Source organism: Mastomys coucha, unplaced genomic scaffold (assembly GCF_008632895.1).
Source record: "Mastomys coucha isolate ucsf_1 unplaced genomic scaffold, UCSF_Mcou_1 pScaffold15, whole genome shotgun sequence".
NCBI lineage: Eukaryota > Metazoa > Chordata > Mammalia > Rodentia > Muridae > Mastomys > Mastomys coucha.
The window spans coordinates 98,083,399-98,102,193 of NW_022196897.1; the positions used below are offsets into that span (position 1 = coordinate 98,083,399).

At 38.5% G+C, this 18,795-nt stretch overlaps 1 protein-coding gene across 8 annotated transcripts in view; it reads right to left on the reverse strand.

Annotated features, from left to right (window-relative positions):
• Positions 1-18,795, reverse strand: part of Ryr3 (ryanodine receptor 3) — a 538,051-nt gene that overhangs the window by 265,929 nt on the left and 253,327 nt on the right. For all 8 annotated transcript variants that reach the window (XM_031371354.1, XM_031371356.1, XM_031371353.1 and 5 more), the window contains exons 11-13: positions 15,372-15,545; positions 11,292-11,413; positions 1,128-1,296 (exon numbers count right to left, since the gene is read on the reverse strand). In XM_031371354.1, the coding sequence (XP_031227214.1) occupies positions 1,128-1,296; positions 11,292-11,413; positions 15,372-15,545 (465 nt within the window). The remainder of the gene's footprint in view (positions 1-1,127; positions 1,297-11,291; positions 11,414-15,371; positions 15,546-18,795) is intronic.

Genomic DNA, 18,795 nt, shown 5'->3' on the forward strand with positions numbered 1-18,795 from the left:
GAGAGAGAGAGAGAGAGAGAGAGGATGTGGGTGTGGATTTAGGTAAAAGTATGGAGTTGGAGGGAGGAGTAACTATGATGAGAATATACTGTATAAAAAAACTATTTTCAGTTAAAAAAATTCATTTACTGGCATCAGACAATCATGTTCATTTTCCTTATTCCTAGGTGGGGTTTAGATATAACAAAACCTTAAGAGAAACTTCAACCCCCTTTCCAGCATTTTTACAAGAGGAAGCCACTCCATGAAAACATCTGTGCCTAGGAGGAGATGGTAAATGTCCTTTCAGTAGTCTGTAGCTCTACAGAACAATTCCAGGCCCTGGTTTGCTTAGACTCAAAGACTGAACATCTCACAGCAATAACTTAGGATGAACCTCCAGGCATGGAATGCTGAAGAAGTTCACCACAGCCCAATAGCATCAGATCGTCATGCCCAAGTTCAGACAAGGCTCTGACTTGTCTAAGGTCATCGCAGGCAGGGATAGAGCCAGCATGGCATGAGTCTTAGGACAACACACTGCCATTTATGTTTCCCTTACATTCGGTCCCTGCCCCAGAGACTCAGATGTTCACTGTCCAGTAGCAGGCATACTGTCACGTGTATCCTTCAAACCTGTTCTCCAGACACTTCGGTTGTGGGTGAATATAAACATTTGCATTTTTTCAAGCTGGTTTCCTAGGTAATTCTGACGTATCCCAAAAATTTGTGGATCACAACCAATAACATGCGATAACAAACTGATTTATTGTATGTGGATTCTGGACACAAATTGCAATGAAGCATTAAATCCTCAACAGTTTGAATGTGCCAACCATCACTAATAAACCAGTGGTAGTTGTCAGGAATACCAACCCCCCAGTAAATCCTTTTCTTTCTAGCTTTTGAGAAGCTTCTTAGTCTCATCTACTCAGAAATATGTGTATGCCTATAGACAAAGCTAAGCTGCAACCATAAGGATATTTCAGCTCTGAATGTAAAGAAAATCAATCAGTCGGTCAGTCAATCTATCAAAGAACTAGTTTCTCTCTCTCTCTCTCTCTCTCTCTCTCTCTCTCTCTCTCTCTCTCCCTCTCCCTCTCTCTCTCTCTCTCTCCTTCTGTCTTTCTTTCTCTATCTGGACTTACCTCCTCCTTGAAAAGATTTTGTCTGTTTTTTAGAGAGCGGAGCTTATTCTGTTTGTCTTCATGCTGCATCTCTTCTTCTGGTGGCTGGAAGTAGGCTATCAAGTCTTGTAGGGTCTGCAGAACCTCTTCTGTTGGCAAGGCGACAGGGGCAGTTGTGCGATTGTTTCCACTAAAAAGCCATGAGATGACACTGCTCAGGGACCAGGCACTAGCAGGGCCATGACTAAGGTCTTCTGAATCTTTACTCCTTCCAGCCCCATGCTGGCCACAGGGAGCTGCTTGGTGAGGTAGTCATTGCACCAACAACCTCAAGATGAAGTTTGCCCAGCAACACAGCAGCAGGAGACAATATTTGCATTCATTTACAGCTATTTCATAAACAAGGAGACATGATTCCTTTTGGCACATTTATTTTCAAGCAACTTACAGTTTATCCTCTCATTGCTCTGCTCAGCACTCAGCACCAAGCAGGTCTTTACTGTGTGTCTAATGATGATTTCTGTGTAATCTAAAGAGGGAATGTCAACTGTGGTTATCAGGACGACGGTTTCTATCTGGAGCAGATGGTTCCCTTCATTCACCCCATCTGTCTGTCACACTTCCTCTTTAAATAAGCACACTTGGAAAAAATTAATACAAAGGTATTAACCTACAATACTGTTTTTCAAACTATGTTACCTTCATAGAACAGATAAATCACAAGGCTGGAGGAGGTGGGGGAGGTCTCTCCATTTTCATTGTCTTCTCTCTTTCCTTATGCACTTCCTCTCTCCAAGTGTCATCTGTGTATAGTTTTGTACTTGCATATGTGCACACGCTGGCTTTCTGTCATCTGTTAATGTCACCTTTACTCAGCGTATCTATTTCTCACCTTTGGATCTTCCTCTCCCTGGATTCTCTCTGCACACACTTCCTTTCTTAGGCTTTCAGCATTATCCCTCTCAGTTCCCGTGGCTACCCCTCTTGGCTTTTGTTCCTTCTTCTTAACGCTAAACTCAAAGGGCTACTGTCAACATCTTCACCTTATACATATGTCTGAGAGTCTCTGTCGACCACATTGTTTGTTCATCTGTCCTCCTGCACAGTTCATAGCCACCGTACAAAGAGGGAAGGAGAAAACATGATGGAATTTTAACTCTCCTTCTTCACTGCTCTCTCTTGCTGTGTCCCTGTTTCATAGTTTAGATTTGCCCTCTGTACCAGCTACTGCAGACTGATGGCTTCTCAGAAGAAACGGAAGAGAAAAGCCTGTATCCAAATTATTTTTCTCTTTCATTTCCTAGGTGTTGCTAAGTCATCAACTTTGCTGCATGGGTGTATTTGTTATTAGTTCTTCTTTCTTCTAAATGATGCTGTGGTAGCTGAGAAAAGTAAGAGCTCCGTTGGGGGCAAAGTGTCTGTCTGTCTATTTGTCTATCTATCTATCTATCTATCTATCTATCTATCTATCTATCTATCAATCATCTATATATATTATGTATAGTATCTATATCTATCTACCTATAAAGATATAGATATCTCAAATTGGGAAGTGTTTACTTTTTTTAAATGCACAAACCTTGGTTAGAACAGGAGGAGGCTATTGTCTTTTAGGTGAGGGATGCTTTTCAGTCACTTTCAGGGCAAAGACTTCCAATTGGGAAAGGCAGGCCAAGGGCAAGAACTGGCCAGGGTCCATGTTATCTATTTATATCTGGATGAATGTGGGGCCTCAGGAAGATACAAAGTCAACTCCAAGAATGAACTGTCAACTGCTTAAATATCAAGTATATTTTGCAGCCAAACACAGACTGGCTGGTAAAATGCTAAAGGAAACACACAGGCTGAAGTTAATGACTTCAAACAGTAGGTAGAGACCACACGAAGAAATAGGGAGAAAGGTGAGAAGGCATTATAATAAACAAGGATTTAAATGTAATTTTCTGGTTTTGATCTTCTCATTGATTCAAGAAACCATTCTATAAGACAATCATTATAAAACTGTGCTGCTAGACTTCTAACAGATAAGAGATATCACCATGGTAATGTTACCACAAAGGAGGAGGGAGAAAATAGAACACTATTAGAATAACCTTGCTTTACTTAAGTTAGTATGAATTTGAAATAGGTTATTTCAAGTTAAATACACATTGATATTACTGAGAAAAAAAACACGCTAAAGATGAAAATAAAAGTTCTCCAGAGCTGTACAGTATACTAGAAATATATATATATATATATATATATATATATATATATATATATATATCTTTAACCCCAAAGAATGCAGTAAAAGATAGAACAAAAGGGTACAGCAAAAATGGAAAAATGAAAATTACAACTATCAAGATCAACATAATTATATTTTTGGTTGTGAGCCTAGCCTTTAACGGCTGAGCCATCTCTCCAGCCCAAGATCAACATAATTAAACATAAGTGCATTACACACACTGATAAAGAGAAAAACCATCAGACTTGATCTGAAGAAAAAACAATCCAATATATGCAATGTCCAGAACCCATAGGTGAGCATCAAAGCCAGAGTTGAGGTAAAGGCAGGGTGTGAGAGAGAGTGATGAGAGGCTGCACCGCAGCGGGGACCCTGATGGGCTTCAAGGAGATGAGTAAAGAGCATTTGCGGAGAAGACAATCCATCATTCAATAGAGCCAATTCTCAAGGCAATGGACAAGTTACAAAATTAGCACTTGACAGCAACAATCAGAACACATGAAGAAAAACATACAGCCTGAGTCAGGAGACAAAACGTTGTAACAGAAATGTCAATACCTTATTCTTAAACACTTAAATCCATAAATCTTATTAGCGTAAGACTAGATGTGTGGCAAAGAAAAAGTATTTGACAAAAATCTAACACCTATTCAAGATAAAAACACATCCAAGACATGTGGTTCTAGAACCAGATGGCTTTGTAAAGGACATTTCCAAAGACCTTAACAGATAATACTGAGCGTAGTGATTAAAAATCAAAAACAAGAGCTGGGCGGTGGTGGCACATGCCTTTAATCCCAGCCCTTGGGAGTCAGAGGCAGGCGGATTTCTGAGTTCAAGGCCAGCCTGGTCTATAGGGTGAGTTCCAGGACAGACAGGGCTATGCAGAGAAACCCTGTTTCAAAAAACAAAACAAACAAAAAACAAAACAAAATAAAACAAAAAACCAAAACAACAACAAAAACAAAAAAAAAAACCCAAAACGATAACAACAAAAACCTTGATGTTTTCCTCCTAGGATTAGAAATAAAACAAGAATATCTGTTTCCTGCATGAGCATTACACACTGATGTTCTAACCAGTGCAAGGGGGAGAAATAAAGAAGACTCTCTTCATTCATAGATGACCAGATCTTGTATGTAGAAAACTCTTAAAAATCTACATTATAACAAAGCTTCTAGAATTAAAAAAACAGTATCAATACTGTTTTGGATATGAGATGAATATTTTAATAATGATATATGCCTATGAAGAATAATGAATAATCTGAACTGAAACTTAAGATATAAATTTCACCTCCAAAATTATTCAAAAGACACAAATACCTAAGAATAAGTTGCACAAAAGAACTTCAAGATGATACACACACCAACAACCTCAGCTGCTTTCCAAAGGCAACTGGAGAACACATGAATGGAGAGACAGTCCATGTGTGTGCACTGCTGAGCATTACTAAAGGGACAAACCTTCTAAAGCTAATCCACAGATTAACTGCAGTTTCTAGGCATGTCCCAGAGTGGCATATAAAATTAATTTTTTACAGAAATTGACAAATTCATCCTAAAATTCACATAAAAAAGGAGAATGTAAAAATGACTATAAAATTCACATAAAAAGAATGTAAATGAATTATAAAATTGAAGGATTCATGTTATATGATTTCAACATTATAGTATATTTATTCGTGTTAGAATACTAATATGCATATGGATCAATGAAATAACTAAGAGACCTATAATAAACTCTTGCATTTGTGGTTATTTGATCTTTCTTTCCCTTTCTCTCAATCTCTTAATCTCACTCTCTCCCTTCCCTCTCTCTCCCTCTCTCCCCCCCCCCCCGTGTGTATGTATGTGATGTACATGTGATTGCATGTGCAAGGGAATGTGGCAGCCAGGGGCTAACCTTGGATAGCATACTTCTGGAACTGTCTACCTCATTTAAGACAGGCTCTCTTACTAGGATCTGGGGATTGCTGATCGACAAAGCTGCCTAGTCACCAAACCTGGAGATCTGACCATTTCTACTTCCCTAGTGATTGGATTACAAGTACACACCCTTATGGCTAGGCTCATGTGACTTTTGACAAAGTGCCAAGGCCATTTGATGGGGAAAGGTAGTCTGATGTAAACTTGTTTAAAAAGCAAGTTGCGTGGGAACAATCCTTAATACTTCAGTGTGTAGCCAAAGGCTGACTTTAAACTCATGGGTCTTCCTGGTTCAGTCTCCTGAATTCTGGGACTGCAACCTGTAACACCAAGTCCATTTTTTTCTTTTTCTTTTTCCTTTTATTTCTTCTTTCTTGAGTAGTCTCTCCCTCCCCCTCTCCCTTTCCCTCTGTGTGTGTGTTTGTGTTTGTGTGTGTGTGTGTGTATGTGTGTGTGTGTGTGTGTGTGACAGAGAGGCAGAGACAAAGAGACACTTGTGCAGAAATGTGTGGAGTCAAGAGGTTGACATTGGGATTTTTTTTTTCCTCAATCACTCTTCACCTTATTTACTGAGACAGGGTCTTTCATATAACCTGAAGATCACTGTTTTGGCTAGACTGGCTTGCCAGTAAGTCTGCAGGACCTACTGTCTTTGAACCCTTTCCCCACACTATAATCCTAGGGTTACAGTCATTCACTGTTACTACCAGACTTTATGAGGCTGCTAGGATGCAAACTTGTACAGAAAGCATGCTATCCACCAAGGTGGCTCCACAGCCACCATTACAAAAATGAGAAGAAGGGTGGGAGAGATGGCTTAATGGATGAGAACATGGGGTGTGGGGTTGTTCCAGAGTACCCAGGTTTGTTTCTCAGTGCCCTTATGGCAGTTTACAACTATCTGTAACTCCTGTCCCAGAGGATTCAATGTCCTCTTTTGGCCTCCACAGGTACCAGGGAGGTACATGGTGCACAGATGTACATGCAGATAAAACACCTATATACATGAAATAAATTAAACTTTAAAAAAAATAAAAATAAAACAAGAAGAGAAACTACAGATTAGGATACAATACTTGTAAATCATAAATTTGTTAAATGACTTGTACGAGCAGAGGTTCACTGAACTCAGAAATCTCAATTAGAAGACAAATGACTCAATTTTTAAGAGGCAAATGCATTTGATTACACTGCACCAAAGAAGATGTATGAATGGCCAGGAAATTCATGCAAAGATATTTGATACCATTATTCATCCTAGAAATGTAAATCCATATCATTCCACTTCATCTACATAATGGCTACAATCAAAACCTCAGATAACTCAAATACAGGCACAGTTGCAGGAAAAAGGGAACTTCATTCATTTATGAGGGAACTATGAATGGTATACAGCCCTTGGGAAACAGTTGTTTTCAGTCTCTTAGAAGTTAGACATGCCCCATATATCAATGCATGCCTGAAATTTTAGCACTCTAGAGGCTGAGGCAGGAGGATCAAGAGTTCAAGGACAACCCATAAAGATTCTGTCTCTGTGTAAATAAAGAGGTCTGAGGATATAACTTAGGTGGCAAAGCCTTTGCCTGGCATGTATAAGGCCCTGAATTCAATCACTAGCAAAGCCAGAGAGACAGAGACAGAGACAGAGACAGAGAGACAGACAGAGACAAGAGGCACACAGAGATAGAGAGGGACACACAGAGAGGGACAGATAGATAGACAGACACAGACTGAGAGAGATCAATAACAAAAACAAACAAGAAAGTAGATGTACTCAAATTTCAATTGATGGCTGAATGATCAAACAAAATATGGACTATACATTCAATGAAATGTTCATCATCTTCAAATAGGAATGAAATTCTGAAATCAAACATTAAAGTCCTTTTGCTATGTGAAATAAACCATGCATAGAAGGGCTAATATTATGCAATTTTACTCATATGAAGTACTTAGAATAGTGAAATACATAGACATCAAGAATGGAGAATAGAGAACAAGGGTGACCATTTAAGTGGCACAAGGTTACAGTGTGCAATGGTGGAGAATGGGGATGCTTGCCCAACAGTAGAAACTCACTCAAAGCCACTGAGATGACACCTAGACATGGTTAAAATGGAACTTGGAAGAGGGTTCTGAGAGAAAAGTGCTTGCTGTGCTAGAGGGAGGACTGGAGTTTGGATTCTCAAGACCTATGCAAAAGCCAGCCAATCATGGTGAGTGCTGGTAGCCCGCACACTGGGTGGTGGCAGCAAAGACTTGTCTAGCCAATCAGCAAGTTCCACCGTATTCAAGAGATTCTGTCTCCAAAATTAAGGAAGACAATAGAAGACACTTCACATTGACTTCTGGACTTGATACAAGAATACACAGAAATGTCTATCTGCAGACACATGATACCACACACACACACACACACACACACACACACACACATATGGAGGGGGGAAAATGAAAGCATATATCTGAAAACTTCTACACTAATATCTCTAGAAGCATTACTTATAAAATGATAAAAATGAAAACAATTCATAGTTCAAATGATAAATATAAAATGTGTATCCATTTCTTTATAGATAAGCCTACACATACACACATGCACACTTGATACATACATACAAATACAAGAATGCAGATAGTGTTCAGTAATTTAAAAAAGACAATATGAGCTGGGTGGTGGTGGCGCATGCCTTTAATCCCAGCACTTGGGAGGCAGAGGCAGGCGGATTTCTGAGTTCAAGGCCAGCCTGGTCTACAGAGTGAGTTCCAGGACAGCCAGGGCTATATAGAGAAACCCTGTCTTCAAAAACCAAAAACCAAAAACCAAAAAAAAAAAAAAAAAAAAAAAAAAAAAAAAAAAAAAGACAATATGAATGAACCACAAAAAATACAATACTGAGTGCAAAGGGTAGAGTCAAAGGATAATGTCTCTTTATTTAATCAATTTAATGTTTTCTTAGTTGAGACAAAAAACAGGGCTGTGAGTGGCAATTAAACTGAACTTCAGGGGCATAAGAGATTGTAGGGAAATGGAAATATTCTAAGATTTAATCACAGTGATCACTGCACACAGCTCTATAAATCTATTAAATCTTACTGAATTATATACTTATGAGAGTGAATTCTATGATAAAGTATATCTCATTAAAGCTGTTTAAAAATAATTTTCTCATTGTCAGGCTTGGAACCCTCATTAACTGTGTAATAACAGTTTTATTGAAATATTAATTCATATCTCATACAAACACACATTTAAAGGATACAATTTGGTGGCTTGATATTTAGCATCTTCATAGTTATACAAACACAAAACAGTTTCTTAACTCTTTAGCTCTCTTCCCCACCCTCAATGGGTCATTCTCTAGCTCTCATTAACCATTTACCTCCTTTCTGTACCCACAGACCTTCCCATTCAGTTAATGTAATGAGACTACACAGTGAATGGTGGTCTTTCCTGACGGGTTTGTCTAGGTGGATAAAATGCAAAATCAACTTTGTTGAGTTTGAACATAATATATTATGGTATGTGCTGGTACCTTATTCTATTTTATTGGAATGGTAGAGATTATTTGTGTGTAAACTGATGAACATTGGGTTGTTTCTACATTGGAGCTATTATGAACAGCATGCACTGAGTACTTATGGACATTTTGTTGGATCATATGTTTTTTTTTTTTTATTTTTCTTGTGTGAATATCTAGGAGATCAATTGATTGATGGCTCCTGTAGCAATTCTTATATTTAACCTACAAAGATACTTCAAGACTATCTTCCAAAGTAACTGTTATATTTTACATTCCAACCAGCAGTGAAGATTCTAGTTTCTTCACACTTTATCCCATATTTCTTAATTAACATGTATCCTCATGGGTAAAGACACACACTTCACTGGATCCTTTGTTGTCATTTTCCTGATAGTGATTCAAACTGAACATCTTTTAGTGTGTTCATTGGTCATTAGTGTACATTCTTTTACGAAATTTCTATTCAGAACCTCTGACTATTTTAATCAGCTGCTTTAATTTCTCAATCACCGAAAGTTACTGTTCTTTCTCCTAGATACAAACCTCTTCTCAACTATTTGACTTATTAATGTTTTCTTCCTGTATATGAATTATCTCCACTTGCTTCATTGCATCTTTGGAGTGACATCAACTTCCAAATTTCAACAAAGTCCATTGTATTTATTATTTCTTTGTGGCTTTTGCCTTGCTATCATATTTAAGAAACCATATCCTTATCCAAAGTAGTGAAAATTTATACCTATGTCTTATAAATATCTTATAGTTTTACTTCTCATACTTAGATCATTGATTCATTCATTCAGAGTTAATCTTTTGCATATGAGGTTAAAGCTGTTGCCTTTAAAGAAAATTGAGCACTTGGGAGGCAGAGGCAGGCAGATTTCTGAGTCTGAGGGCAGCCTGGTCTACAGAGTGAGTTCCAGGACAGCCAGGGCTATACAGAGAAATCCTGTCTTGCAAAACAAAACAAAATAAAGCAAAGCAAAGCAAAACAAAACAAAAAAAGAAAGAAAATTGAATGCCAAACCTTGGGAGATCTGGAGGACCCACAAGAAAACCATGTACTTCAAGGGTGAGAAATTGGATGCTAGTTATGAGCACATTAACAATATGCTTGCATGAATTTCTAACCAATGGGATGAGTGCAAAATGAAGGGATAGAAAGTGATCAATACATTATCATTTACAAAAATGAAATTCCATTCACTCCCTATTCTTCCCTTCTGCAGAGAATACTGTAGTCACATTGACATTAGTAACCTATTTTTGACCATGTGGATGAAGAAAATTTGCTGAGATGATTCTCAGTTATGGTTGAATGTTAGAATCATCAGAGAGGAGTCCATGAAGCACTGACATTTGGCTTTTTGTTTCTATTGTTGAGATAGCAGCTCGTATGTAGCCCAGGCTGGCCTGGAATTCAAAATCCTTCTACTTTCTCCAGTACATGGATTACATAGCCTGGACCCTGTTTACTACTGGCTCCTGGGACTTCAGACTATTGAGGGAATTAGATTGAGACACAGCCTAGAAATCATAGCATTAAATGCTGCCCCAAATTAATCTAACACTTAGCTGAGGAAAAGCACTCTACTCAACCTGAGAAGAATGGCTTCTTAAACTTTAGACCACATAGGCAGATATCACCTAGGAGAGTGGTTCTCAACTTTCCCAGTGCTATGACCCTTTAATACAGTTCCTCACATTGTGGTGACCATAAAACCATTACTACTTCATAACTGTAATTTTGCTACTGTTATGAATTGGTATGTAAATATCTGATATGTACACTCTTTAGCTTGTAGAGTTTTAACTGCAAGAAAAGTAAAAGTTAGGATGTTAAAAGTTCTCATTTTATGCCAATGCAGCTTACACCCTCCTGGCTTTAAAGAGATTTTCCTACAAGGGAAGAATGGCTTGGATCACTATATTGATTACAGCAAGATCTGTTCCTCACAGTAATTAAAAAGAGTCCTGAATTCCATTTTGGCAATGTGTTGGGGCCAAACAGTTTACCACCCAGGCAGACACTTCAGCTATTTTTCCAGCTACAGCCCCAGCCACAGTTGGCTAACTCAAGGCTTCCGCAGCAAATAGAAAAATTCTAAGTGATATAGAAACCCTTTCTAAATAGTTTGAAGGGTGTGGGTCAGTTTCTCTCTATCCCTTTGAACCCTCTATATTTCGTGAACACAAAGAGATTTAAAAAAAAAAACCCACTGATTTTTTTTACACCTTGGTTTTCAGTTTTGCAAAGACCTTAGATATTCTTTGCACTAATCAGTCATCAATTATTCATTAATCTAAGCAACTAGTATGACCTTAGACATGTTGGGTAGTGAATAAAACTGATAGATTATCTATGTGGCAGATAAAATTCTGTCCTAATTTCTCTCTTTCAGAAAAAAATTTAATGGTGATTAATATCTCCCCCCAAACATTCCTGGTATCAAAAGCAGATGGGTGGGTGGGTTTGGAAGAGAAAAGGGATGGGGCAAAATACCTGACAAACTGGCTGAATAAGGCGGTTGTGTTCCGGATGATGCGAGCAGCCTGGGACTCTTCCTGCTGGCACCTCTGCAGTGTTAATCCGTCATCCATGTGGCCTTCCTGATGGAGTATGACCTACCCACAGGGCACGGGAACAAGTCCAGGTTACACATTGCTCCACAGTTGGGCCACCCGCATTCTCTGTAGTGTTTTCTTATTACTCTTCTCCCTAGCCGAGCTCCCTTGAGTCCATTTTGAAAATGGGACATTAACAAAGTTATTTTGCCCATATGTCCCATTACTGACATGTGAATTATTCCCACAACCTGGTAGTTTGATGAGACTGAAATTTTATGTGCCACCATGGTATGAGCTACAATAAATTTCCTAAGCCTGGATGGTCAACTGGGGGGAGGGGGAGACATACTTTTATAATAGTTTTTTTTTTTTCTCTTAAAAATGAACACAGAGGCTTACCCTTGAAAATGGAGAAATTCCCTGTGTTAAGGATTATCTCCATATGTAAATTGGGCAAGAACAATTCAAAACAGAACTCTCTCCTGGGATCAGGCTTGGGTTTCTCTCCTGAAGGACACCTATATGAGTGAGTTAGCGAGCAGATGGACCAGGGAAAGTGGCTTAAGGTGGGAGTATATTTCCTCCGGAGGTGATGTGGAGCCTGGGCTCTCATTATCAGGTGACTTTTTTTTTAGTCCTGTTTCGCTACTTGCCAGCTGAGAGACTTTTGGGTGAGTTATTTAACCCTCTGCTTCAAGTTCACTGTTTGCGAATGTGTGTTTATCTTGGAGGGCCGTTTGGGGATTTGGATGATTTACATATAAATTAAAACAACTCCTAGAAAGTAAAAGGTGGTCAGGAACTGTTTATTATATGGGCAATAGTTACCGGTCTTTGGCCAGTTATGTAGAAGCTATGTGATCTTACTACATCACCAAGGACACCATGATACAGCGGATGGAAAGCTAGCAGCTTTGGGAGCGAGCTAGCTCTGCCTCTCCGCTCGGTCACGTATGCTCAGATGGTTTGGCCCTGGTTCAAGTTAAGGTCAAATCCTGATCTAAGTTCCTGAGCATGGCAACAGCTTGTGGAAATGAGGAGAGACAGTGTAGAGTTCTGTGGCTCTGTCTGCGGGTCAGGATTTTTAGTTTAGAATCCAAGTTTATTTTCCTTTTCATGTGAAGATCTTTCTTATATTTTTTCCCCTTTTAGCTATAGCCTAATATAAAGCATTCACATAAGATGTAGGCTACAGACTTGCAAAAGGTTGTGCTCTCCTTAAACAGAAGCTTTACATCCTATGTGCATAATGATTAAGCATAACCCTGGATGCCGAGCCATTGGCCTAGCCATTGGACTCTCCAGCTTTTAAGCAGGATTACTGGTTCAGCGCTTCCTGGCATCTGGTTAACAATGTGCAACTTAGCAATACTCTCCTACTATGTATGGTGTGCTGCTTCCAGTTTTCTGGTCCGGAATGACCAGTATTCTTAGAGTTTGTTCAGGTAACATGAAAACTGGACAGACAAACAAGAAAGTAATGAGGACTGATGGATGTCTCTGGGCCCAGATCCTTAGACTAGGATTCTCATAGAGGTACCTGCAATGCAAGAGGGTGACCGAGGGACCATTCCTTTTTTTTTTTTTTTTAAAGAAAAATTGAACATATATTTTAAAGAGTGGATATTGAACATATATTAACTGTTGTGATTTATGCTAGGTAGAGTATACAGTGAGAAAACCACAATGCTGTCAGTCTATTGGAAAGGCCTTTATCTTTTATAGAAATCCCAATGTCTCTAAAATTTTAATACCATATACCTTTAATTGACATTTATTAATGTACTTTTACTAACAAAATAGTATGGAAGGATGTTTCCATGTATATATTATCATTATTTACACATGATAAAATATTCTGTTTTATCATTTTATTTATTCACTTTACATCCTGTTCACTGCCCCCTTCCCACAATCTGTCCCCCCCTCCCCACTTCCCTTCTTCTCTGAGAAGGTAAGGGTGCCCTTCTCCTGTTATCTCCCCCATCCTGGCACATCAAGTCTCTGTGGGGATAGGCACATCCTCTCCCTCTGATGCCAGACAAGGCAGCCCAGCTAGAGGAACATATCCCACAGATAAGTAACAGCTTTTGGGATAGCTCCTGTTCTAGTTGTTTGGGACTCACATGAAAACCAAGCTGCACATCTGCTACATGTGTGGGGGGAGGCCTAGGTCCAGCCTGTGTATGTTCTTTGCTTGGTGGCTCAGTCTCCAAGAGCCGCAAGAGGCCCGTTCCTTTTAACATGAGCTACTGTTTGTCAATTTCTTCATGTGGTTGTCCTTCCTAGGTTTTATTAACTTCATACAGGTCCAGACATTTTCCAGGGAAAATTTAGACTGTTCTTATGAAACATAGCACACTTTGCCTGTCAATGGCTAAGTATTATAATATTACATAGAAGATGTCTCTTCCAAAGTCACATACATGTTCTAGCAGTTAGATGGGTCTGTGGGCAGGAAAAGACACACTACATCAACAATGTAGTCCAACATTCCTTTGTAGACAGAGTCCCTTCCATCTAGAGGTGCAGCTTCAAACTCAGAGATTCTATTCTAGCATTATCATGGCTATAGTAAATACACAAAACCATACAGCCTGCCAGGCACTGTACTCTACAGAGGACTGGGATAGACTGGCAGAGGATGGGCTGGCCAGATATTTTCAGTTTTCTCTTATTCTCAGAGTGAAGCTCTCTGTCTTAGACTGCGGCCTCTTGAGGACTCAACTGAAAGCCTACTATATTCTCAGGGCCATCCCAATACAATTGCCAAGTTTTTCTCCTTTGGACTGTCCTACTGTCTGTATCTTTGCCTTACTCTTCCATTACAGCTGTTTGCTGTCTTGTCCACATAGCCCACATATGAACAGTTCAGGTCCTATTAGAAACTGCATGTAGAATTTCAGGCTGTCTCTATCATTGACTATACTTGGGAATCTTGGTCGTAGAAATCCCATAAATACTGGCTGACCCTGTGTCTATACTCTATCTCTCCACCATAGTGGAGCTGACCTAAGACCTCCTTCTCTAGTCTACAGATCAGTAACTATATGCAGGCAACAATACAAGGATCTAAGTGGGTTTGCTTTCATATCTACACATTCTTCTCTGACCAGCAGAGCTCACATTTAAAGAATCTTGCTTGGAAAAAACTTCATATTACCACATAGTATGATACCAACATCCTATAATAACTAGCATTCAGAGACACTGTCATTATTGCTTTAGGTCAATATAGCAGGACCATTGTTCACAGTACTTCCTATAACCGTATTCTAGGTCTCTTTGACTATTCAAACCTGCATTTTGAAAGAATTTTCCAAGAAAATCATACCTTTGGCATCTACCCTCTGGTTCCTATGAAAAAATAATTTACTATTATGGCAATTGAGTTTGTAGTGAAAAGATGCTACAAGTATCCAAGCTAGCTTCCTGCTATGGCATGCTATGATGCACTAGTCAAGTCTGACTACATGTCTGTGGATAGAACATCAACTCCCATCTCTCTGCACATCAGGGTCGGTAGCCTCATTGTTATGCAAACTGTATTTTCTCCATAGAGATTCTAGTCAGTCTCTATCTTATGAAAATAGCATAATAACTCCATTATCCACTTAAATGAAGCGAGCAATGATGTGGATAATCCCAAAATAGTGGAACTATTAAGAGTCATTGAAACTGGGTTTCAGAGTGAATCAAACAAGCTCCGACTCTTTCATGCAGAATTGTCATGTATAGTTTAAAAAAATTGAAAATGGGGCCACAGAGACCAAATTAGCCTAATTTACTACAGAAACAATGTATAATCTGTCACAGACCCACTCTTTAGAGTAGTAAAGGGTAAAACATAATCAGGCCCACCTGGTCCTCAGAATCACTCCTGTCTAGCTGTTTCCCATTCTGTGTAAAACAAAGTAAGAAATAAAAAACAGAAAAATAAAAAAAAATTAAAAAATTAAAAAAAATAAAGAAATAAAAAATTAAATAAACCCTAGATAACCATTAGACCCTTTACCTTTCTTTTCAGAGGTCCTAGGCGGGAAGTTTTGGCATCTTGTGCTTTGTAGGTGACCCAAAGGCCACTGGCTACATGCTGAACAAAGCAGACAGAATCCCCATACTTGATTTCTGGAACTCCCATGCCTTCCATATCTCTCTTGTGACTGGAATCTAATTTCTCCTTGATTTCCTATTCCACACAAAAATAGAGAAAAACAAACCCAAATAAATGTAGGTATGCCTGATTACAGAGCTACTCAATATATAAAACAAATCACTTGTGCATAATCTATAAGATAAAAAGCTATTATCTGAATAATCATGTCTCCAAGCTGGGATTTCAGAACATCTGACTTCCCTTATCTGTTGTTAATTGTAAAACCAATGCATTGGAGCTTTGGCCACTTCAGGGATATGTAAAACCATGGAAAATGAAGCAGTTGGTAGTGTCCTTATTCTATTCTGATTTTATATGCTTCTCTAATATATATAGATAATGTTAACAAGTAACTTTTAAGTGGTCAGTTAACTCATTTTCAGTAATTGATATCTTCCATAATGTAAATGCTTATTTTCCACAAATGCCACAAATTCCAAAATTTAGGAGCTTAAAACACCATCTGTTAACATAATTTTCATAACAGCCAGGAAATGGAAACAATCTAAGTGTGTGTAGACTAATGAGTGAATAATGGAAAAGCAATATTTTTACACAATGGAGTATTATTAAGCTGTTAAAAAATAAAATTATGAAATTCACAGGTCAATGGGTGGAGCTGGAAACAATCATTCTGAGTGAGATCACCTAGATCTCTGAAGACAAATCGCTCATGTGTGGATGTTAGTTTTGATCTTCTGATATATTTCTTTCATTTTGAAAACATATAGAGGTCAAAATATTAGTGAGGAGCACGGGGGGAATTTTAAAGGGAGCAGATATAGAATTCAGTGGTATTAGGAGTTAAAAGAAAATAGTGCAGGAAGAGTTAAGATAGAGTTAGATGGGAAGGAATATGAGAATTCTACTGAGAATATGAGGAGGGAGAAATAGGTAGGACTTTTTGAAAAAGTCATATGGAAATCTGCTTTTATGTAAGCAATTCATACACACATATACACACACACATGCATATACACCACACACACACACACACACACACACACACACATACACACACACAAAACCACACGATGATGGGGAAGGAGGAAGAGAAAGAGACATACAGCGAGAGAGAGAGGGAGAGAGAAAGAGAGAGAAAGATGAGAGAGAGAGATATGAGAGAGAAAGAGAGAAAGAATGAGAATATATAACTAAGGTGACAATGTCCTTACTAGATACCAGCTAACAAATAAAAAGCTCAGTGCCAGGAAGGAGTTACTTCTTCTTTTAAGTTGTTGGCCAGTGAGTATCCATAGATCTCAACTGGGAATCTGAAACCCCTGAAACTGAGTTCGAATCAGCCTTTCCTTCTTGTAGCCTTCTCAGGTATGTGTTCAAAGTGAAGGGAAGCTGACACGGGCCACCTTAGTTGTGGTCACAGTCGGTTCCATTCTTCAGTGTCCTCTGTTTCCCTACCTGTTCTCTATTATGGAAACAGGACATTTGACCTAGGTAGGCATCCTGTGACAACCCAATGTGCCTGTCACATGAAGTAGATGCATAGTAACTTTGCTCCTTTCCTCATCAATTAGGGCCTCTCTGGTTTTATTGTCAGTCTATTTCCATTTCTCTGTGCTACCTTGCATTGAATTGCTCAGTCATAAAAACTGTTAACTAGGTGGCACTTTGAATTTTTTTGCAGAGTGAAAACATGTGGCACACTATTCCCTGTGTTTACAACAACAGTCTTCTTTGCAATGACATCATTCTGTCATGGGTAGTGAGTCCTTACCATGCCCATGCCTGACTTTTAGTACTTTACAGGGTCAGGTAGTAACTCTTATGACAAAGCTTCAGATGGAGCTACAAATATCATCCTAGTTCTAAAGATGAAAAAAAAAAATGAAAGAAAGGATTTGCCCAAGGTCACCCAAGGAGTAATGTCAGAATGCAGCCGAGAGGTCAGGGACTGAGAGGAGAAGGGAAAACCTTAATCAGAATATACTGTATGAAAAGATATTTTTCCAATAAAATATAGTGAAATAAAAAGTCTACTTCTATGTAAATAAACAAATAAAAATTGAAAATGAGGACAGGAAGTTAGGAAAGAGATGTGAGGGGTGGGGTCATGAATGAAGTAGGAGATGGGGAGTGGGGTGGAGCTAGGTGGGAAGCGGGGAGGATAAGGTCAACATACATTGTATATGTTTGAACATTTTAGAGAAAAAACTTAAAGACTGAAAAATCCATCTCCTGCATCTGTTTTCTTCCATTAGTCTAAATGGGACACAGCCTTCAATTCCTCCTTCAGATGCTACTTCACCTGTGAGGATAGCTAGTGCCACCACCACATCTCAGCATTGCTTTATCCCTCTAAGAAGCACTTAACATCTCATAACAAATCTATGAAAGGAATCAGGGCAATTAATTGTGGATTCTTACTAGAGAGCTCAGCACCCATGTGACTCATGGAACATAGTATGAGGTACATGTAAAGCTGTGTGATTTCTCTGTTCATATGTATTTAAAGCTGTGTGATTTCTCCATTCATATGTATTTATTTTCCACTTCAGCTCTTACTTCTTTTTCTTAAGACTTTCATAAAATGAAAGTCAGCTACTTTATGCACATATAATATATTAATTTGAATAGTATTAATATTTCATAAGAAAATTGTTCATTTTTAAATGTGTCCTGAGATATTGCCTAGAATGTTAAAAAATACATCATTTCTCAAAATGAACATATAAAAAAAAACAAGTTTCTGATTTTGTGACATACACAGGTAGGAAAATAGATTTTGATATATCAGGGCTTTCTAGATAGGCTATTGGTCAATAATGCATCCATTCTGTGAAACAATGCACACTTGATTTCCATCATAGAAACATTCACAGCCCTATATATGTCCCAGCCAGGAACAGACTCATAGTGTGTCAAAATTTTTATCTGTTGCCTAGTCTCTAACTATAGTCAATACACTAAAATAGAAACAATACAAAGACAGCTGTTAAATATGGTAATTACACTGATTTCTAAAAACTCCTGGTAAAAATAATGTATATTATTAGCTAGCAATTTATTTTCTCATCTTTTATCTAATTAAATATGGCTTTTCCAAAATGAAGTAGGAGGATCCATTTCCTCCAGTCACTGAAACAAACAAGCCACCATTCTCTGTGGAGTGCCCGTAGCCTTGCTTTTACAAAACAGCCTCATTGTCGAAAGATCTCTGGTGGTCACTGTGGTGGTTGCTTCTCACTTAGAAGAAGAAAAGGACACATGCTCCACCATGTTCATAGCAGCCTTATTTATAATAGCCAGAACCTGGAAACAACCC